The sequence below is a fragment of the Vombatus ursinus genome, unplaced genomic scaffold (assembly GCF_900497805.2).
Source record: "Vombatus ursinus unplaced genomic scaffold, bare-nosed wombat genome assembly UNPS02014798.1, whole genome shotgun sequence".
Taxonomy (NCBI): domain Eukaryota; kingdom Metazoa; phylum Chordata; class Mammalia; order Diprotodontia; family Vombatidae; genus Vombatus; species Vombatus ursinus.
In genome coordinates this window covers 63360241-63381644 of record NW_020954576.1, presented here as the reverse complement: position 1 = coordinate 63381644, position 21404 = coordinate 63360241, and the positions used below count along the sequence as shown (strand labels likewise).

Here is a 21404-nt window from a genome sequence, read left to right as displayed (position 1 = left end):
ACTACTACTACTACTACTACTACTACTACTACTACTACTACTACTACAATGACTACTACTACTGAAAGACCTTTGACAAGGGACCAATGTCAGACTAGATTGTCCCTCATTATGCTGTAAGATCCTAAAGGAAACTCCTGGTCATCAAAGAGTAGAGGTTCTATGATTCATAAAAGAATGAGCTTTTGCATGAAAGCAAGCAGTTTGACACCATTAAACACATTCCACTATGTGTATCTGAGTGTATATATACACAAAAATACATACACACCCACCCACCCACACACACACACACACACACTGGAAAGACGCCCTAGATAATAATAGCTTGCATTTATGTAGTACCTTAGGGCATCTAGGTGGTGAAGTGGATTAGAGTGCCAAGTCAGGAAGACTCATTTTCCTGAGTTCATATCCAGCCTCAGACACTTACTAGCTATGTGACCCTGGGCAAGTGATTTAACCCTGTTTGTCTCAATTTCCTTATCTGTCAAATGAGCTGGAGAAGGAAATGGCAAACCACTCTAGTATCTTTGTCAAGAAAATTCCAAATGGGGTCACAAAGAGTCAGACATGACTGAAATGATTGAACAACAACAACATATAGTACTTAAAGATTTGCAAAGTGCTTTACATATTATTTCATTTTATTTTCTCAACAATCTTGTAAGATAGGTACTGTAATTATCTATATTTTAATGAAAACAGATTGATGGAAATGAAATTATTTGTTCAGGATCACAGAGCTAGCAAGGATCTGAGGCATGTCTTTCTGACTATAAGTCCAGTGCTCTCTCCACTACATTGTTAGTAGGAAATAGACAATGAGCTAGGTCCAGAATTTAATATTGGGAGGAGACTGGCCTGCATTACAATTGGGAAATATTATAACGTTCTCTATGATTCCAAACCTTTTGTTATCACACAAGGTCATCCTTTTTTTTAAACACTAATACTCCTTTAAAGAGGACATATGGAACATCCTGGTCTTGGAGAATGAAAATTACAACCCCAAAGGCAATAGAAAGATGTAGGATGAGCATAGATTGCACCATGATGACAATGGTAACTTGTATGAGAGAAGTGCTATCATAACCAAAACGCGAAAGACCAGAAAGGAAATTGGTTGGGCAGGTAGAAAGAGTGAGAGGCAGCAGATGGACAATACAAGTGGCAGGTGGGTACTCCTGAGATATTAAGAAAATGAAGAGTGCTTTTCTACCAATAGATTTTCTTTCTTTCTTTTTTTTTTTTTATTTGATTAGCCAATCGGGGTTAAGTGACTTGCCCCGGGTCACACAGTGTCTGAGGCCCGATTTGAACTCAGGTCCTCCTGACTCCACGGCCCGTGCTCTATCCACCAATAGATTTTCTATTTAGGATTAATGAAATGCAGGGAGATGAGTCACATGGACTGGAAAGGGTCACAATCTGTATCAGTTGAAAAGGTAGTTTCCCTGATGAAATCACAGCTCCATCAAAGTATCAAAACATCTCTCACTTAGTTTTGCAGGTAGAAGGTTTTGAATAAATGTTTGATCAATTGAATTATGTGATAACATAAAATAAACAATAAATATCATTATTATTTTCAGGGCCATTAAGATGCATAAGAACTTCTGAATGCCAACCTATAAAGCAACCTAAAATATATATTTTGTTTCTATTATTGCTCAGTTCAATTGAATAGATCTTTGTTAAATGTCTACAAGATACAAGGCACTGGGAATGCAAAGGCAAAACAAAAGAATCTGATCAAAAGGAGTTTACAATATATTAGAGAGACAAAACATATGCAAAAGTTAATAATAATGATGATGGTAATAACTATAATTAGTATTTAAACAGTGCTTTGAGGTTTGCAAAGTGCTTTCACAAATATTATCTCATTTGATTTCTACAACAATAATGTGGGGTAGGTGCTATTATTAACCCCATTTTACAGATAAGGAAACTGAGGCATAGAGAAGTTAGATGACTTATCCAGGGTCACACAGGTAGTGTCTGAGGCTGGATTTGAATTCAGATCTTGACTACAAATCCATCCCTCTATCTATTGTACCATCTACCTGCCTCAAATAATAAAACATCTATAGAGTAATACAAAGCAATTTTAAGAGGGTTTGAGCTCTGACAATGGGGGTATCAGTAAAGGACTATGTAGGAAGTGGCATATGAGCAGAGTTCTGAAAAAACCTCAGGAAATACTGATATAAGTTAAGAATAAAAGTTATTTTAAAAAATAGCAGTGATCTCAGCATTGACAATAGTAACTATTAAGAGCACATATTCATTCTCATCACTTTTTTCAGGGCTGGTGCTAGATGAGGTGACTAGACAGCTCATTGGGCTTGGGATCAGGAAGAACTAAGTTCAAATACAGCCACAGGCACAGGGTTTGTCATTTAGCCTTGCTTTGCCTCAGGTTCCTCAATTGAAAAATGGGGACATACTTGGTTTGTAGGGATTCGTAAGGAGAAGTACCACTGATAGCAAGACTTCTTTACTTGCTCCATTCAGGAAGCTCGACATTTTGCACAAAAGATAAAGGAGTTTCTCTTTACGAGAAAATTTGGCGAATACGTCTTAGAATCTATTTCAGAGAAGTAAAAGTATTTCCCACACAACCTCTATTACTTTTCCTCTCAAAACATCCCTCTCAGCAATATTAACACGAGCATTTATTTTTTCCCCTTTTTTGAATTTATTTAGTATTTTATTTCCCCCAGTTACATGTAAAAAAACAATTTCTAACATTCATTTTTAAAACTTTGAGTTCCAAATTCTCTCCCTTCCTCCCTCCTCTGCCTCCTCTTGCTCTTCCTCCCTCTTCCCCCTACCAATTGAGAAGGCAAGCAATTCAATATAGGTTACATATTAACATGATCATTTAAAATATCACAATAATGTCTAGTGAATGTAAACACCAAATGGTGGGAATCCTAAAAGTGTCACTGTGTACTGTGGTATCATAGATGTCACAAAGCCGGCATATAAATCTGTGTTAAAGAGTTTCAGTTTGAGTCTTTAAGGAGTTCATAGTAATACAAGCTAGCATTTATATATGACTAAAGGTTTACAAAGTACTTTATAAATATTTTCTCACTTTATACTCACAATGACCCTGCAAGGTAGGTACTATTATTATATCTCCCTTTTACAGATAAGGAAACTGAGACAGGAAGCAGTCACACAGCTAGGAAGCACCTGAGGCAAGATCTCAAGTCTTCCTGACTCCAGGTCCAGTGATCTATCTATTGTGCTGCCTAGCTGTCACAATTAAAGAGGGTTAATTCACCTCAATTTAGGTAATGCTGTTACTGAGGGAGAGCAGAGAATCACAGTTGCACATGGTCTGAGTTGTAGGGTATGTATGATAGCACTAATACATATCTCAATTCAATGTGTTTTTTTCCCCTATGGCACAACTTAGTATAAAAAGATAATCAGTCTACTAAAAATAGCTAATAATGACCTATCTGGTAACAATGAAAACTTCAAAGAAAACAAGTTATGAACAAAAATTTCTTTCATTTTTTCGCCAGCTAAAGTTTTCTTGAGAATAGATTCTTCTAATTCAGGGTTCAAGGTTTCTCATATATGTAGCTCTTTAGAATTTCACTGTTGGCTTCAGAAGTTAGTCTGAAGAAAAATTTATTGGTATTCTATGTGTTGATGGTGTGCTAAAAGTAATGATACTGGGTTCTCTTGAAAGAGCAAAAATGATATTGTGATGAAGGAAGAAATTGATGAATGATATAAAGATCTATCAGTCCCCTTTGGTATAACAACTGAATTAGGTATTAAAATGTTAAAAAAAATTGTCTAAATTAAAAATCCCCAATTAAACCCTAAATAGGAAATCTTTAAAAAATTAAAGGTGAGATTAATAAAATTGAGTATAAGAAAGCCATTGAATTAGTAAATAAAACTAGGAGTTATTTTTATTTTTAAAAAATCAAAAAAATAGATAAACCATTGGTTAATATGATTCAAAAAAGAGAAAAGAAAATCAAATCACTAGTATTAAAAATGAAAAGGGTAGGGGCAGTTAGGTGGTGCAGTAGATAGAGCACTGGTTCTGGAGTCAGGACGACTTGCGTTCAAATCCAACCTCACACAAAGAACACTCACTAGCTGTGTGACTCTGGGCAAGTCATTTAACCCCAATTGTCTCACTAAAAAAAAAAATGAAAAAGGTGAATATTCAATTAATGAAGATGAAATTAAAGCAATTATAAGGAGTTATTTTGCCCAATTATATGTCAATAAATTGATCAATATAAGTGAAATGGAATGATGGTGATGGAGTACTATTGAACTATAAGAAATGATGAGCTAATTGATTTTAGAAAAATACAAAAAGACTTGTATGAAATAATGAAGAGTGAAAATGAGCAGAACCAAGAGAATGCTATATACAATAACAGCAATATTGTTCTAAGAACAACTTTGAATGACTAAGTAACTTTAAGTATTATAAATACTCAGATCAGCAACAAGGGACCTGTGAAGGAAGATGCTATCCATATCTGAGAAAAAACCGATACATAGATATATAGCATGATTTTACATATATGCACATGTTTGTATCTAAAGGTAACTTTCTCTAGGGCAGGGGAAAAAGGGAAGGAGAAAAAATAAAAACTGCAGAGCAGAGAACAAAAGAAAACTTAGAAGGAAGGACAGAAAAGCAGGGTAGCTTTGAAAATGATGTGTAGTATTTATTATATAATTAAAAAAGTAAACAGTGTGAAATGGAAATTCATGGTTTTATATTGGATCCTTATTTAATGTTGTGCTGTGTATATGGAAATATTCTTCTTTTGTCTTCTTGTATTTAAGTTCAAAATGAATAACAAAAAAGGAAAAATATTGTGCCATCTTTGTTATTGTACTAGAGAATGCTGGCTCCCATCTTTAGTAAAACTGGCTAGCCCAGCTCTAACATAATTTATCCTTCATCATCAATTGGTGTCCAAAAACCACTTCAGGCAATTTGTCCTTATCTCTCAGCAGTAGCTTATTTCTTTAGTTACAGAGAGACCAGCCTGTTTGATAGTTTTTGGAGCTAATAAAAGGAGAAGGTCTTAATTTGCCTCTAACTTTCCCTCTTGGCTAAAAAGGTTCCATCTTTTTTCCTAGCTCCTGGTTAAAACTTTCTCCTTTCAGCACAAAGGATTCATCTGCTCAGCTGACTCTCTGGATCTTTTTCTGTAATGAAAATAAGACATGAAGGAAGACTTGGGATTACTTTCCCTTTATTTCTGAGAGCTTCAAACCTAATATTTAGAGTTCTTCAGATTGGTCACTTTTTTTTTAAATGTTGTTTTTGTTTCAGTGGAAAGAGCATTGACTAAAGTCAGAGGTCTTTGGGTCCAAATCCCACCTCTGAAACTCATTACCTGTTGTTCTTGTATGATAATTTTGCCATCACTTATTAGTGATCCAAAGCATGTGTTCATTTTGGGGTACACTGGCTTGAAATCCAAATCAGGGGTTTACTCTCTCACAAATGATCCTCTTCCTCTCTCTTCCTCCCTCTCTCCCTCCCTCTCTCTCTCTCTCTCTCTCTCTCTCTCTCTCGCCACATGCTCCCTTTCTCTCCCATACTTCCCCCTCAGTCCTCACTTCATTTCCTTCCCCTCTCCTTTTCTTGTTCTCTTTGCTTATCACCTCCAGAATACTTTATTTCCCAGACATTTTGGAGCCATGCTTGCTCTTCGCATTTTCTTGTCTCCTTCCTTTTATTCCATAAAATTGTATTTAAACCAAACCTTTGACCTAGCTAAAGGCCTTTGCCTCCTGTGGGAAGCAGGAGCCACTTAGCTCCCTTAGAGAAACAGGGCCTGCAGCCTACAGTCTATCTCCCACATGGAGTAGAGTGCACTGGGGCTGTGCCTCATGGGGAGCAGGCCCCCTTGGGTACATCACCCCAATAAATGCCTTTCTTTAACTTGGAGACTGTCCAAGTGAATTCTTTCAGGACACTAGGACCCACACATCTATTCATCATTTCAGGTAGTACCCCAACATTCTTGGGGTCCACCGTGAACTCATCACCAATGGTTACAGAGGTCTAAGTGAATTCTTTCACACCTGAACCAACTCTCCCAACTCTAATCTCAACAATATCATTAAAATAGGTTTAAGGGTGAAACACAAGTACTATAGAAATGAAATATTTAGGGCTTATGCCCACGTATCACACTGCTGCCACCATAGCTTACACTCCAAGGTTTTCTTTAGGCATGTGATTTATAAGAACAAGGACTATCATATCATGTCTGCTTTTCTAATAATTCTTTATTAAGAAAACAGTACTTCTTCCCTAAAAGCAAACAAATTTATGAATGTAATGGAATGCTTCTGTGCCATAAGAAATAATGAAAGGGGTAACTTCAGAGAAACCTGAGAAGTCTTGTATGAATTGATGCAGAGCAAAGTGAGCAGAAGCATAAGAACAATTTATACAGTAACAAAAACATTGTAAAAACAATTTTGAAAGACCTAAGAACTCTAATCAATGCATGACTAACTATGATTCCAGAAGAAGAATGCTCACTGCCTGAAAAAGAGACAATGGACTCAGGATACAGAATGAGATATCTTTTTGGACATGGACAATGGGGGAATTTGTCTTGCGCATTTGTTACAAAGGTTTTCTTTCTTTCATTTTCTTTCTCTGTAGAGGAGGGGGTTTGAGAGAGAGAAATTAAATGCTTATTAATTTAAAAAGATAACAATTTTAAAATCAACATGTCAGTCAGAGCAAGGATTAAAAGAAATACAAACTCTTAAGTGCAGGTTTAGTATTCCTGTCAATATCTGTTATAAATCGTACTTATCTAAACATTCACTTTCCTTTGGACCCAGAAGAAGGCCATTATATTATTTTCCTGTTCTGCGTTGCTTTAGAATCTTTTTACAATGCCTGGTAAGGTCTGTTCTGATCTGTGCTACTCTGCTGGTTGTTGCTGTGCAAAGGAAAGGTAATAATTACTCCAAAGACACCTTCCTCTTACTCTGGGAACATGAACTAGTGTGAATTTCTTTCCATCACAGACAACCTTGACCTTTCTCCTCAACCTCAGACCCCCTGTACTTGTTATCTCTCCACTGTCTTTCTGAATTCCTTTTTCAAAATGGTGGCATTTTTCTCCCAGTTATCTAACTCACTCACCCAGAGTCTCTTTCTCTAAATGAATGGTTCCTTCATTTCATAACATGATTTCTTAAAGAAATTCCTTCTCCTGGAACCCTCCAAATATTTCAAACCATTAAAGAAAGCAAAACATGTTTTAAACAAGGCAATGCAGACTACTTTGTACCTTAAATGCATGCCTTTAAAGAAGTTGATGCTGGTAAGTAGCTCAGCGAGAATTACTGTCTTGTCTCATACCCTTCACTCAGATCTAATCTTTGATTCAGAGCTTATATGGAGGGGAAGAAGTGCTTCTCACCACTGATGACTGGGGTCTTTTGATCATATATTCTTTTTTTTAATGTTTTATTATTTTTATTTCTATTTTTTTTAGGCAATTGGGGTTAAGTGACTTGCCCAGGGTCACACAGCTAGTAAGTGTCAAGTGTTTGGTCTGAGGCCAGATTTGAACTCAGGTCCTCCTGACTTCAGGAGGGTGCTCTTTCCACTGCGCCACCTAGCTGCCCCTTGATCATATATGCTTGATAAATTGTTGCAATGAACTCAAAATGAGAAAACATCAAAGAAGTTTAGAAGCTGTTGTGTTTTGATAGCGCCAGAACAATTACATATATCTTGAGATGGAGAGAAAAAATATTTAAGTTCCTGCCTCACGAAAACTTCGTGGAAAGAAAACATTCCTGCTATAATGTGTATACATCCCAAAATACCAAATGTCAACAATGTTTTTGACATGATGTTTTTTCACCTTTCCTTGGTATTTTATAGGATTAAGCCAAGGTGAGTTGTGGGAAATCTGTGAAGTAGCCCCTGAGCCTGATTTTAGAACCTGAAGCAAAAGAGGGCAAGAACATCTTGTGGGAAAAAGAGAATTCTGATTCTCCACAGCTTAGGTTCTTTTCTTCCACTATTTCAAATTCCACCATTCATGCCCTTTTCATGCCTTTCCCTGATCTATGCTATTCCAAAAGAGAACTGAGATGAAGGGCAAGTTATGGCAAATTTGTCTTAGAAGGGGAGTTGAAATATGATCCTGTGAAATCATAGGATTATAGTTGTAGAGTTACAAGAGGTCTCATATGCCATCCAATCCACCCCTCCTCCCTCATTTTACAAACAGGGATACTTTGGCACAGAGAGTTTACATGACTTGCCCAGGGTCATAGATGTTGTAAGTATCGAAGGTAGGATCTGAACTCAGGTCCTCTGTCTCCACAGCAGTTATTCTGGATAAAGCACTGAACTTGGAATAAGAAAGTCCTAAATTTGAATTGGGACTGAGGTACTTATAAACTGTGTGACCTTGAGCAAATCACATAACCTCTTTCAACCTTTGGGATAATGATAGCACCAATTCACAGGGTCTTTGTGAAGATCATATCTATCTCTATATCTCTATATATCATATATATCTAAATCTATATATTGCTATATAAATATATCTTTATATATATAATTTTATAAAACTTAATAACCATTAACAAATCCAGAGTTTTCTTTCTCATACAATTTTTGTGAGGATCAAGTAAGATATGACATGTAAAACACTTTGCAAACCTTAAAGGGCTATATAAATTTTAATCATCATCATCATCATTATTTACCATTAACAAACCCAAAGATTTCTCTCTTATGCAGCCTAGGCAACAAACTCAAATGTTCCAACACCAAGGAGAAAATGGTTCATTCATCATCAATTCTTAAAAATGATTACCAGTTCTTATCCAGTCCCCTAAAAGCGTAAGATCACAGAAAGAGGTTGGATCATGAAGTCCTCCTTACCTGTATCTTTGTTTTAAAGACTGTTTCTCTGTGGATTTGCAAACATGTCCAGCGTAGTACAAAGGAAAGAATAAAAAGTTCCAGTTGGTGGCAAACCATGTCAGGGTAAAAGGGGCATCAAATTTCTTGAAGGTCAGCTTGGCAAGTTGTGTGGACCCTGCCCATGAGGAACAGATGCACAAAACCACTGCCACACCCCAGAAAAACTTCTTGAGCTGCTCTCTGGAGCATTTCCAACAGCAATGGCCGGCTCTCCCTCCAGCCTCCACACCAGCTGGCATTTGGGTTTCTGTTGGGGCTGGAGAGTCCCGAGGGCGCTCATCCCCTGGAAAGAAAAAAAAGGAGGGGAAGGTTAACAGTGATTCATAGATTGCACCTGAGGGCCTCTCTCAAGATTTTCTATCTCCACTACTGGCTGGGGGCTGGGCAATTGCCTGAAGCCAGAATTATTTTTTAAATGCAGTTTAAGAGGGTGCTGGTTAGGGCTCCCGTGAAAACAACAGAAGCACCTGGCCAATGGCACTCTGCAGTACTTAGGGAGAAGTAGAATACATATTCCTCTAGCTTCAGAACTCACACATTTAGCTATCAATGTGTTGACTCATGTACCTTCATGTATATGTTATTTAAGGGAGCTTCAATAAAGATCCACATTTTGCTTTATGCCTAAATAGCAAAAAAAAACACCCCAAAACAAAAACAAAAAAAACCAGTCATCCTTTTCAGTTGACCTAAAAAGTCTCCTATACAAACAGGTCCCCAGAAACTCCCCTCCCTGAATCTCTTCTTAAAAACCACAGTTTTATACAACCAGCTCAGTTTTATTATTTTTTTTGTGAGGCAACTGGGGGTTAGGTGATTTGCCCAGGGTCACACAGCTAGTAAGTGTCAAGTGTTTGGTCTGAGACCAGATTTGAACTCAGGTCCTCCTGACTCCAGGGCCAGTGCTCTATCCACTGTGCCACCTAGCTGCCCTCCAGTTTTTCTTTTTAGAGAAAAAGTCTTAACCTTTTTGTGTGTAATGTATCCCTTTGGCAGTCTGGGGAAACCTATGGACCCCTTTTTAGAATAATGTTTTTGAATTGATAAAATAAAATATTTTGTTGTTGTTAAGTTGTTTTCAGTTGTCTGACTTTGTGACCCCATTTGGGGTTTTCTTGGCAAAGATACTAGAGTGGTTTGATATTTCCTCCTCCAGCTCACTTTACAGAAGAGGAAACTGAGATAAGGAGGGTGAAGTGACTTGCCCAGAGTCACACAGCTAGTAAGTGTCTAAGGCCAGATTTAAACTCAGGGAGATGAATGTTCCTAACTCCAGGTCTGGCACTCTATCCCCTGTGCCACCTGACTGCCCCAAATAAAATATATAGGATTACAAATAAAACCTATTATATTGAAATAAAGGTGCAATTTTTCCCCATCCAAGTTCATAGACCCTCTGAAAACTATTCATGAAACCCTTGGGTTAAGAACTACTGTATACAGGGATTCTTGCCTCTAGGAATGAAGATAACCATTAATCCATGGGGCCAGGCTTGCTCCCAAAACTTGGCATTGATTTATGAGCTGCTCACTCAGGTCACAGGGAGGTGGAAACTTGAACAATTTCTCTATTATTACTTTTCATGCATGTTTATACGTGTGATCTGCAAGCTGGGGATTTAAATAGAGCTATTGCTTTATGCATGGTGGAATTCTTCATTCATCATATCTTCCAGTGTCCCAAATTAATAACCTAAGAATTGTCCTGGAAAAAGCTTTTCTTTCCCTCCCCCAAAATATCTATTCCATTGACAAAACCTGACATTTTAACCTCCACATCAATTCCTTTCTGACCTCTTTTTTCCACTCACACAGCTAACACTTTACTTCAGTTTCTCATCCTTTCTTGATGATTATTGCAACAGTTGTTTAATTGGCCTCCCCCTCCCCCCCAAGTCTCTCCCCACTCCAGTTCATCCTACACACTGCTGCCAAAGTGATTTTCCTTAAGTATACAGTCAACAATGTTAATTTCCCTACTCAGTAAACTCTAGTGGTTCCCCATTGCCTCTAGAACAAAATATAAAAATACTCCTGCTTAGCTTTACAGCTTGGCCACAAATGATATTTTCAGTCATATTTGATATCTCCCATCCCCTATCATAGAGCTAAATTGGCTTTCTCCCTATTCCTCACCCAGGATACTCCGTTTCAATACTTGGCAGAGAATCTGGCACATAGTAGGCACTTAATAAATGTTTACTCGTTAATTGATGACTCTTTGCCTTTACACTAGCCATCTCACATACCTAAAATGTACTTTCTTTTGCTGTCTGAGTTTTCTCTCTTTAAGATGCAATTCTAACACCATCTTCTTCATGAAGTATTTCCTGATTTGCTCATGTTATTGCCCTCCCTCACAAACTATTATGTATTCAACTACTTTGTATATATTTGAATTTATTTGTTTTTATGTCGTATGTATTTTTATATGTTGTTGTCTCTTCCCACTTGAATAGATACATACATACATATATATATATACATATATATATGCCTTGTAAGTAAGGATTATTTCATTCTTTGTGCTTGTATCATCTTTTATTCGTAGCGCTGTGGCTAGCAGGTAGCAGGCACTTTATCAGTGTTTATTGATTGATAGAATGAATTCAATTCAACAATCAATCATTAAATGTGTATTATATGCTACTCACTGTGCTAGGTGCTGAGAGTACAAAGGTTAAAAGATAATGAAATGGCCCCTCTCCTCAAGGAACTTATATTCTACTCAGAGAAAACCAAATGTACAAAAATAAGTCAATACAAAATATGTGCAAAATAAACACAAAATAAATTTGGGGAATTGGGAACATTAACAACTGGGAGAATCAAAAAGTACCTCTTGAGCTGAGCTTTGAAAAGTAACTAGGGATTGTTATAGGTGTCAAGACAACTTGGGCAAGTCATTTAGCCTTATCCTACCTCAGTTTCCTAAACTGTAAAATGGGGATAAATATGGCACCTATGTCCCAGGGTTGTTGTGAGGATGAAATGAGTTAATATTTGTAAATCACTTTGCTAACCTTAAAGCAAATGCTAGCTATTATTATAATATTCATATTCAAAACTTTGTGGAGTAGTTGAAAGAGCACTGGGTTCAAATTCTGATTTATCCACTTTAAGCCGGTGAAACCTTAGGCAAGTTATTTAACCTCTCTGGACTGGAATTTGCTCACCTGGAAAATGAACAGGTTTTACTTAATGAGTTCTAAGGTCCTATATTCACAGGTAAGTGGGATAGTGGATAGAGTGTTGGGTCTGAAGTTAGGAAGACTCATCTTCCTGAGTTCAAATCTGGCCTCAGACACTTATTAGCTATGTGATCTTGGGCAAATCACTTAACCCTGTTTATCTCAGTTTCCATATCTGTAAAATGAAGTAGAGAAGGAAATGGCAAATCACTTCAGCATCTTTGTTAAGAAAACCCCAAATGGGGTTACAGAGAGTTGGACATGACCAAAAAACAGCTAAACAAAAAAGATCCCATATGTATCAGATTTCATTGTATGGAATTGGCTCACTTGATGGGGGGCACTAGCTATATTCATACAAATACGGTAAGCATTCTACTTCTAGTAAAGCATCAAGTGAAAAACATAAGCATCAAAATTCAGTTTTACAAATCCTGTTTTCAGGATTACTTGCATTACTGTATTCTTTGTAGAGGGTTGATCAATTTCTTTGCTTGCAGGCTAAATGCCCTTCCAAATCCACCTGTTTAGCTTTAGGGAAGGGCTGAGAAAGAGCAGTATTGCGAACAATTCAGGTTGGCATTTCATACCAAACCGAGAAATGAACTGCCTATTGTAACATGGAGTAGATGATAGGCTAAGGAAACAATAAATTGCATTTTAGGTCCCCCTGAGTTATACCTTCACTGTATAGGATTTGTTCATTGCCTTGAAACAAATGACCAGATTCTAAGGCACAGCTACTTTCAGCTGTAAAGTTAAAATACAGTACAATTTATACATGAATTTTCTAATTTTGGATTATCCAGTCTCTACTCCCCTTGGTGTATATAAATAAAAGTGTTGTGATTTAGTTGGATTAAAAACAACTTTTGTTATTGTTGTGCATAGGGGAAAGTGGGTATTTTTACACTGCCAGTGTTGTTAAAAATCCATATCTGAGCCGTAACTGGAGGGAGCAAAAATCAATGTACAAATGAAAGAGTATTTTACGGTACAAGCATGTATAAGTACGCATTTTTGCTGAGCTTGAATAACTCTGTGGCTAGAGTAAGTGTGTTTCTTGGTTTAGTTGCCTTACATTTTAAGAAGTAAAATGCATGGACAATTTCTATTATGGTCTAATAAATTTATAAAAACAGAACTGATTGATTCTGTGGAGGCATCTAAATGAAGGCAATGGGCATTAAATAATTTAATTTGCTGTTACTAAAATGTTTGGATTGAAGAAGTTATTCACTAGTGTGCATTTTTCTGGACCATTTTGCCAAAAAGAAATATTAAAAATACACAAATGTGAAATGTAAAGGCATTCAAAGCTAAAATGAACACTCTATCCTTTTAAAATAATAATTAGTGGGTAGAATAGATACTCATGGAAAGAGTCAAAGGAAAACAAGCAAGTACAGCCCACCCCAAACCATCCTCCAGTGATAGAACTTAACTCTAGTCCTAGGTACTCATTATCAGATTTATAGATGAAAGGAAGTTGGAAGCAGTAACCAAAATTCTGGATGAGAAAATAGAAGTTTTGTTCAGTTGTGGATAGCACATCTTTGGAAGGATAATAACAAGTTGGAGAGCATCCAGGGGAGGGTGACCAGAATGTTAAAGGGCATGAAGATAATTTCATATTAGGAGCAGTCAAAGGAAAAGAAAAAAATGGGGATGTTTATCCTAGAGAACATGCCTTCAGGTCCAGGTGGGGAGATTATAGCTATCTTCATGTAATTGGTAGATATTAAAAAGAGGAGGATGTTAAAGAGATTTGGACTCAGTTTAATAGAAAACTATACTATAAATTATATTGTTGTTTGTCCTTCATTTTTAAAGAGGACCATGGCATCAGGAAGGTGATGCCATGACTTGCAAGAAAATTGAATTTAAGCAAGGCAGGGCTGTGCAAAGTCACCAGCCTCACTTTCTCCTCCAGAGCCATCTGGGCCCAGTGGCAAGATATAGATCAGGATGACTAGAGATGGCCCAGAATGCAGTGGGTGACCTTGGCCTTTTAAAGCTAAAGTCTTTCCCAGTTCTCCAGTTTGACTGAGGTAACACCCATTCAGTAATTAAGGCTAGGTAAGAAATGAGGCAAAGGGTGAAAAAAAATCAATCTAAGAGGGGAAGACCCTCGGAGTTTCTGGTCAAAACAGAAACAGTTTATATAATGTACATGTATAATACATTATGCAAGATGTAAAGTAAATTATAAATTACAAATCCTAATAATTAGACCAAACCAAAAGTGGAAAGGACTGCTGTGGGAAGCTGTAGAGTCTCTCTCACTACAGCTTTTTAAAAAAATTAATTCATGAACTAACACAAGCATTTCTATAACATAGCAGAATTAAAAAAAAAAGATGATTGCACATGAAACTGCAAATCCAACTGCAAATTGCTATTCCTTTTAAATATATAATAAAGTTATCATGTAATTTTCTTCCCCCCCCCTTTTTTCCTTGTTACCCTTCCCCCTACAGATGGCTACCATTAGACAGGGGAAGGCTGGATGGCTACTGGTTGAGTGTCTTACAGAAAGATCCTTGTTTAGATATAGGTTGGATTAGATGGCCTTCAGTTTCTTCCTCTGGGACACAAAGGTTCTGTGAATCCAAAAATAATTTCAACTGGTTGTAACAATGGCCAAATCTAAGGATGCAAGATTTAATAGTCCTACAATTAGGTTCAAACACTCAACTGCACAAGTACAGAATGGGGGAGGAGGTACAGGTGCTTTTTCAGTGTGCTTCATGTAGAGCAGGTGACATGCGGATGGAGACAGCTGGAGTGGCTCCTGAATATCCATGAGTAGAGTCCCTGTCTGCAAAGTGGTTTTATCAGCTCCTAAATTCAGCTTTATCTGGTCTACTCATGAATGAAGCATACAAAGGCACCTAAAGCACTGATCTTAGCTAGCATGGAGTATATAGCTCCTTTTGTCCAGGTGAATATAAAATCCCATGGCTCTCTAACATCTCTGGGTTACCCGAGCTGAGTTGGTTGCCTGGGATTCAGCTATACAGAATTCACTTGCCTGGAAACAGCTAAAGTGGGGGACTTAAAATATCAGTGAAGGGGGTGGCACATGTCTTGTTCCTTCCTTATGAGTGATTGTCTATGTATATTACATAAAATTCAATTAACTTTGTAATCATCTTAAAATGGGATGAGAATTTTCTTTTTGTTTTCTTTGAAATGTCAAACCTGACCAACACAAAGGGTGTGCATGGTTAGATAATAATTCATGTGAAAAGGATCATTTAATGGATTGTAAGTTTCAGTCCTAGTTGTGATATGGCAGCCAGAAAACCTAATGTGATCTTAGGTCACCTGAAGTGGAAGGTGTAGGAAGTGGGAGGGATCCAATCTTGTTGTGCTCTGCTTTGGTTAGGGTGCATTTTGTGTACTGTGTTCAGTACTGGGGACCACATTTTATGAAGGACCATGGCAAACTGGAACACATACAGGGGATGGAATGACTAGGTCAAAGGATGGTTAGGTCAAAGGGTGGCTAGGTCAAATGGAAAATATCCAGACTGGAAATCCATGAAGGTTGATTAAAGGAAGTAGGTGTTTAACTTAGAGAAAGAAACACTTAATGCTGGGGGGAGGGTCAGGGAAGGGGAAGTGAGAAATTACACATTAACATCCCAGCTGTTTTCAAATTTTTGAAGGCTGTCATGAGAAGAGGAACTGGAATTTTTTTTTTTTTGGCCCCAGAAGACCCAGCTAGGAATAAGGGGTGGAGGTTACAGAGAATCAGATTTGGGATTAGTGGCAGGAAAAAAAAAATCTTGACAATTAGAGTTGTCTCAAAGTAGGGTAGTGTGAGGGATTGTCTGGTGTTGACTACTGCCAAGTGACAGTTGTGGCAACATGTGGTAGGAACAAGATATTAGGAAGTAACCAGAGCTCACGCTCCCGAGGCAGGGGCTGTGCTAGGCGGAGTTGTGGTGAACTGGGATGGGAACTGGATACGGAGAAGTAACCGGAGCTCACGCTCCTGAGGCAGTGGGCAGTGCTATGTGGAGCTGTGATAAGCTGGGGAAGGAACAGGATACAAGGAAGTAGCCGGAGCACGTGCTCCTGAGGCAGGGGGCTGTGCCACGTGGGAGTGGGACGGCAGAGAACGAGTTCCCTTTGTCTAGTCCTCTCCCTAGGTGCAACGTCAACCCCAGACGTCTCCTTCCTGACTTCCTGGGTCACGTACTTTCCCTTTGTGTGGCACTGACCCCAGACGCCTCCTCCCGGTATCTGGGCCTGACTTCCTGTGTCACATACCCTCCCTTTGTCTATGCACTAACACCAGACGTCTCCTTCCTGTATCCGGTCCTAGCCTTCTGTGTCACTTCCTCTCCCTTGGTGCAGCGCTAAACCCAGACATCCCCTTCCGGTATCTGATCCTACTATCAATGACTAGTAGGCAGGCTGAGGAGGAGGGGCTAGTAGGTACTTAAGGAACAGTAGAGATCGGAGCTTGCTCTCTCTTGCTCCTGCTCTCTTGCTCTGGCTTTCCTGCTTGGCCTTGCTGTGATGGCCTCTGAATAAAGCTCAAGTGTTTGCACCTCCTGATCGGCTTGTCTCTGTGTTTATTTGGGTGGGCACCGAAGACTGGTAAGTATGACTCTGGCAGCCTGCTCCTTATAGGAGGAGAGTGCACGGCGCGACCGGCACAGGGTAGATGTGTTGAATTCCCCATCTCTGGATGTCTTTGGGCAGAGGTTGGAGGGCAATTTTCACAAATGTTGCAGAGGGGATTGCTGTTTCAGGTACAGATTGGAATAGATCAGAGATGTCAAACTCAAATAGAAATGGGGGCCACCAACCTGCACATGAAGATTCCTGCAGGCTCATATTGCCTAAGAAAATCACATATTAACATATTGGTATTCTATTGTATTTGTATTTATTTTGCTAAATATTTCCCAATTACATTTTAATGTGGTTGGAGTCCCACTTGGATGCATGTTTGACATCTCTATCCTAGGTGACTTTTGAAGGTCTTTCTAAAGATTTTACAAGATTTTATGAACTCTCATATTTTGCAAAACTATTTCTTCTCTCCCCATAGACTGTAAACTTTTTGAGAGCAGGGGTTAATTTCATCATATAAGATATGGATATGACATAAACAAATAATTTGTCACTAATTATTAGTTTATATTTTGTTACATGCGATGTTATATAATATTGTATATGATATAGCATATATATTTCACATATAGTATAGTATTATGTAATATTATCTAATATAACAGACATGAAATAACAATAATTATTGCTCAATTATGAATCTTATCCTATTCTATCACTAATAATATATAATGTATATGATACTCATATATATAATAATATATTTTAGAGACAATATGTACTTGTGAATATTTTAAACAAATTAATTAGCATTTATTAAGCCTTTACATGTGCTCAGAACTGTGGGGGATAGGGAAGAAGCACACACAAATGAAATGAAAACAAATTGGTTTGGAAAAAGGAGAGGAAATGGAATGCTTGACCAGTGAGAAAAAACTTTAGAAAAGTTGTGACTTTCATTGAGTCCTTGAAGGATCTGTGGAATTGAGATAAATGGAGGAAGGGTGAAAGTTTCTTGATGTTGGGGAACAAAATTAGCAAAGGTGCATGTGAATATGAACTGCAGGGAATAGTGAAAACCCTAAAAGACTCCCAAATCCAGTGCACAGTCCTTGCAATTTTTGAAGTGGGCCTTTTAAACAGGTCTGGCAGGCAAAATGAGACATCAGCAGTGTTGGCAGCAGATGACGGGCATCATGAGATAGGGGATCTCCTTTTTTGACTCTGCCTTGCTCAGGAAGGAAAAGCTCTTTAGTCTAGAATCCCAGTACAATTCATTGCCCATAACAAGAAACCACTTGCTGTTTGGAGAAGAAAAGATTGAACCAATATGTTAAATAGAGTTAGCAAAGGTATTTATTTTCTGTTGTTAGAAATATAGGAAAACTCCCCACAGTATACATTTTCTAACTGAAAAATTCTAACCCTTTTTTCCAGTCATTTTCAATGTTACTTTTCCTTGAGCCATCCTATTTCTGTTCTTGAGATAACACCACAATCCTGTCTTGCCAACACCCCAAATTCAATATTTCTCTGAAAAAAAAATCCTTGCCTCCTACCCCTCCCTCCTCAAGAGAGCTGTAATTAGCAACTGTTGGATTAATTCGGTTTCAGGGAAAGAAGGGAGAGAGAGAGAGATGGACACTTTTGGAGGCTAGCCCTATATGGAAGGCTATCTAAGACTTCTGCAGCGGTGATGTAGGGAGGACAATAGACTTGAGAAGTAGGACTGGGTGGACAGGTCTGTGGAGAAACTCCCCTGGGATGTGGTCAGCTTGAGGAGGAGGGGCACCATCTGGTAAAAAATTATACTTACTATGTAAGTGCTAAACTCAATTGTTTCTATATTAAAGAAACAATTCAAGTTCTGTTAGCATACTTGGAATTTCAGTGTCCCAGAGCAAAGGCAGTTACCGTTCCTTGATTATAACAAACCTTCACCCAATCCCAATCAACCCTTTAATTTGCCTTTCAGTTAATGGAACCACAGTTGCCTTGGCTAGAAACCTAACGTCATGGAAGCAGCCTGGTACAGTAGGAAAAGCATTTAGTTTGGGAGTCATAGAACCTGACTTCAAATTTCAGTTCTGTCTTTTATTGCCTGTATGACTTTAGACAAGTCACTTAACCCCTGAGGGTCTGTTTCTTCATATGTAAAATGGAAGGATTGGACCAGATGAACTCTATGGTCCCTTTGAACTTTAGGTCTATGATCATTCACTCTTCACTCTCTTTCTCTTCCTACATCTAATCAGTAGGTGCTTCATAATGATCCTATCTACCTTTCATGAACCATATGATCATGCCTACATGGTTTACTCATTCTACCCTAATTCTACTCTCTACTTTCCTGCCTTTGTTCTCCTCTTCCTTTTCCTCTCTCCTCTCACCAGCCTATGGGAGGTTGCTTCTCTACTCAAGAACAGAATTAAATGCCTATTTCCTGATTCCTCAATCTTGAAGTCAGTTTACCTTACTCTGTGCTCCTCATGCATTTTATTTGTATCCATCTTAAGTCACTTTTAACAGTTGAATTTGTATTGTAGTTATTTGTATGTTTCTTATCTTCTCTATGAGGGTGGATAGCTTACATTTATAATATATTTCACAGTCATAGGAGCATGGAGCTGGAGCTGGAGCTGGAAGGGACTTTGGAGGCCATGTAGTCCGACACCATCATTTTATAGAAAAGGAAATTGAGGCTCAGGAAGTTTGAGTGACTTTGAATGAGGGTTAAGGTCATATGGGTAGTAAGAATCAGAGGAGGGATTTGAACCCAGGTTCTCTTGACTTTGGAGCCAGTGCTCTTTTCATTGTACCAGTCAACAAAGTGCCTTCCCAACCATTATCTTATCTGATCCTCACAACCACCCTGTAAGGTAGCAGAACAAGTAGTATGATTCCCACTTTTTGTGAGGGGAAACTGAGGCCTAGAAAAGTTAAGGTTCTTGCCCACAGCAAGTAGGTGACAGAACCAAGACTCTTGAAGATGATGACTATGCCTTGCTCATTTTTTTAGTCTTCATAGCCCCTAGTATGGTATCTTGGACATAGTGGGCATACTTGTTGAATGGAATTGAATCCAACAGATTTCAGGAAGGATCTCACCTTCTCTGACTACAGAAATTTCATTTGAATTAGAAAATCTATGCTTTTTGGAAGTTCAAGTTGTCTGTTCTCTGTGATCATTATCCATTTAATTAGGATAAGGATAAAGTCAGGACTTGGGATTTCATTGGTACAGTGAACTTTGAGATAAAGAAGTTCCTTCTACCAATGCTGGAACATTTTCCATATGATGGTGGCAAGACTTGAACTCATCTCTTGCTGGGTTTGAGACTGGCTATCTATCCACTACCCTATTCTTCCTCCCAGAATTTTAATAATAGCAAACAGTATTGGCCTCAGAAAGAAATGACAAACCACTTCAGCATCTTTGGGGTCATGAAGAGTTGAACAGGACTGAAAAATGACTAAAGTACAACAACAACATTTATATAGCACATTACTGCTGCAAAATACTTTACAGATATTATTTTTATTCTCATAACAACTCTAGGTGGAAGGTACTATTATTATCCTAATTTTACAGATGAAGAAACTGAGGCAGGCAGAGGTTAAATGACCTATCCAGGATCACAGAGTTACTAAGTGTCTGAGGTCGTGCTTCACTTCCTATCTCCTTGTCTCTCAGTTAAGTCAATCTTGTGGCCTAACTTATGAACAATGCTAATATAACAAAACTGTTAGTTTGGAGAAAAGCTATAGGTTCAAGGTAGATCACATAGGTAATTGTGAATAAGTTACCTTTTGGTTCATTTTCTGTTTCTACTCTTTTAAAATTTGCTTAGTGAGACCCTCAGATTGGGAGTCAATTTAATTCATTTGTAGCCCTTCTGGTCCTCAGAGGACCACAGTCGAGGAGCAAAGACTCGTTTTTTAAAAATTATTATTAAATTTACTTAATATTTTATTTTGCCTTAGTTATATGTAAGAACAGTTTTTAACATTCGTTTTTAAAACTCTGAGTTCTACATTCCCTTCCTTTCTCCTTCTCCCCTCATTGAGAAGGTAAGCTGTTTGATATAGGTTACACATGTGTAGTCATGCAAAACATTTCCATAATAGTCATATTGTGAAAGAAAACATAGACCAAAAAAATCCCCAAGAAAAATGAAGACAGTAAAAAAAAAAGTATGCTTCAATCTGTATTCAGACACCATCAATTCTTTCTCCAGGGATGGATAGCATTTTCATTGTTAAGTCCTTCAGAGTTGTTTTGGATCATTGTATTGCTGGGAGTAGCTAGGTCATTCACAGCTGATCATCTTACAATCCTTCCTTCTCAAAAAGGACCCTGATATCAGAGAGATGATGACATGACTTGCAACTGACTTTGCAAAGTCATCAGCCTCACTTTCTCCTCCAGAGTCATCTGGGTCCAGTGACCAGATATAGAGCAGGAGGACTGGAGATGGCCCAGGATGCACTGGGAGACCTTGGTCTTTTTAAGCTAAGGTCTTTTCATATTCTCACTTTGAGTAAGGCAACATCCATTCAGTGAATAGGCCTCTTTAAGAAGTGAGTCAAGGGATGATCCCTTTAATCCAAATCAAACTAGGAGGGGAAGA

At 38.1% G+C, this 21404-nt stretch overlaps 1 protein-coding gene across 3 annotated transcripts in view; it reads right to left on the bottom strand.

Moving 5' to 3' along the window:
• The window catches only part of LOC114049937 (putative thiamine transporter SLC35F3), a 527549-nt gene that overhangs the window by 124046 nt on the left and 382099 nt on the right, over positions 1-21404 (bottom strand). For all 3 annotated transcript variants that reach the window (XM_027871411.1, XM_027871413.1, XM_027871412.1), the window contains exon 2: positions 8948-9272. In XM_027871411.1, coding sequence (XP_027727212.1) covers positions 8948-9272 — 325 coding nt within the window. The remainder of the gene's footprint in view (positions 1-8947; positions 9273-21404) is intronic.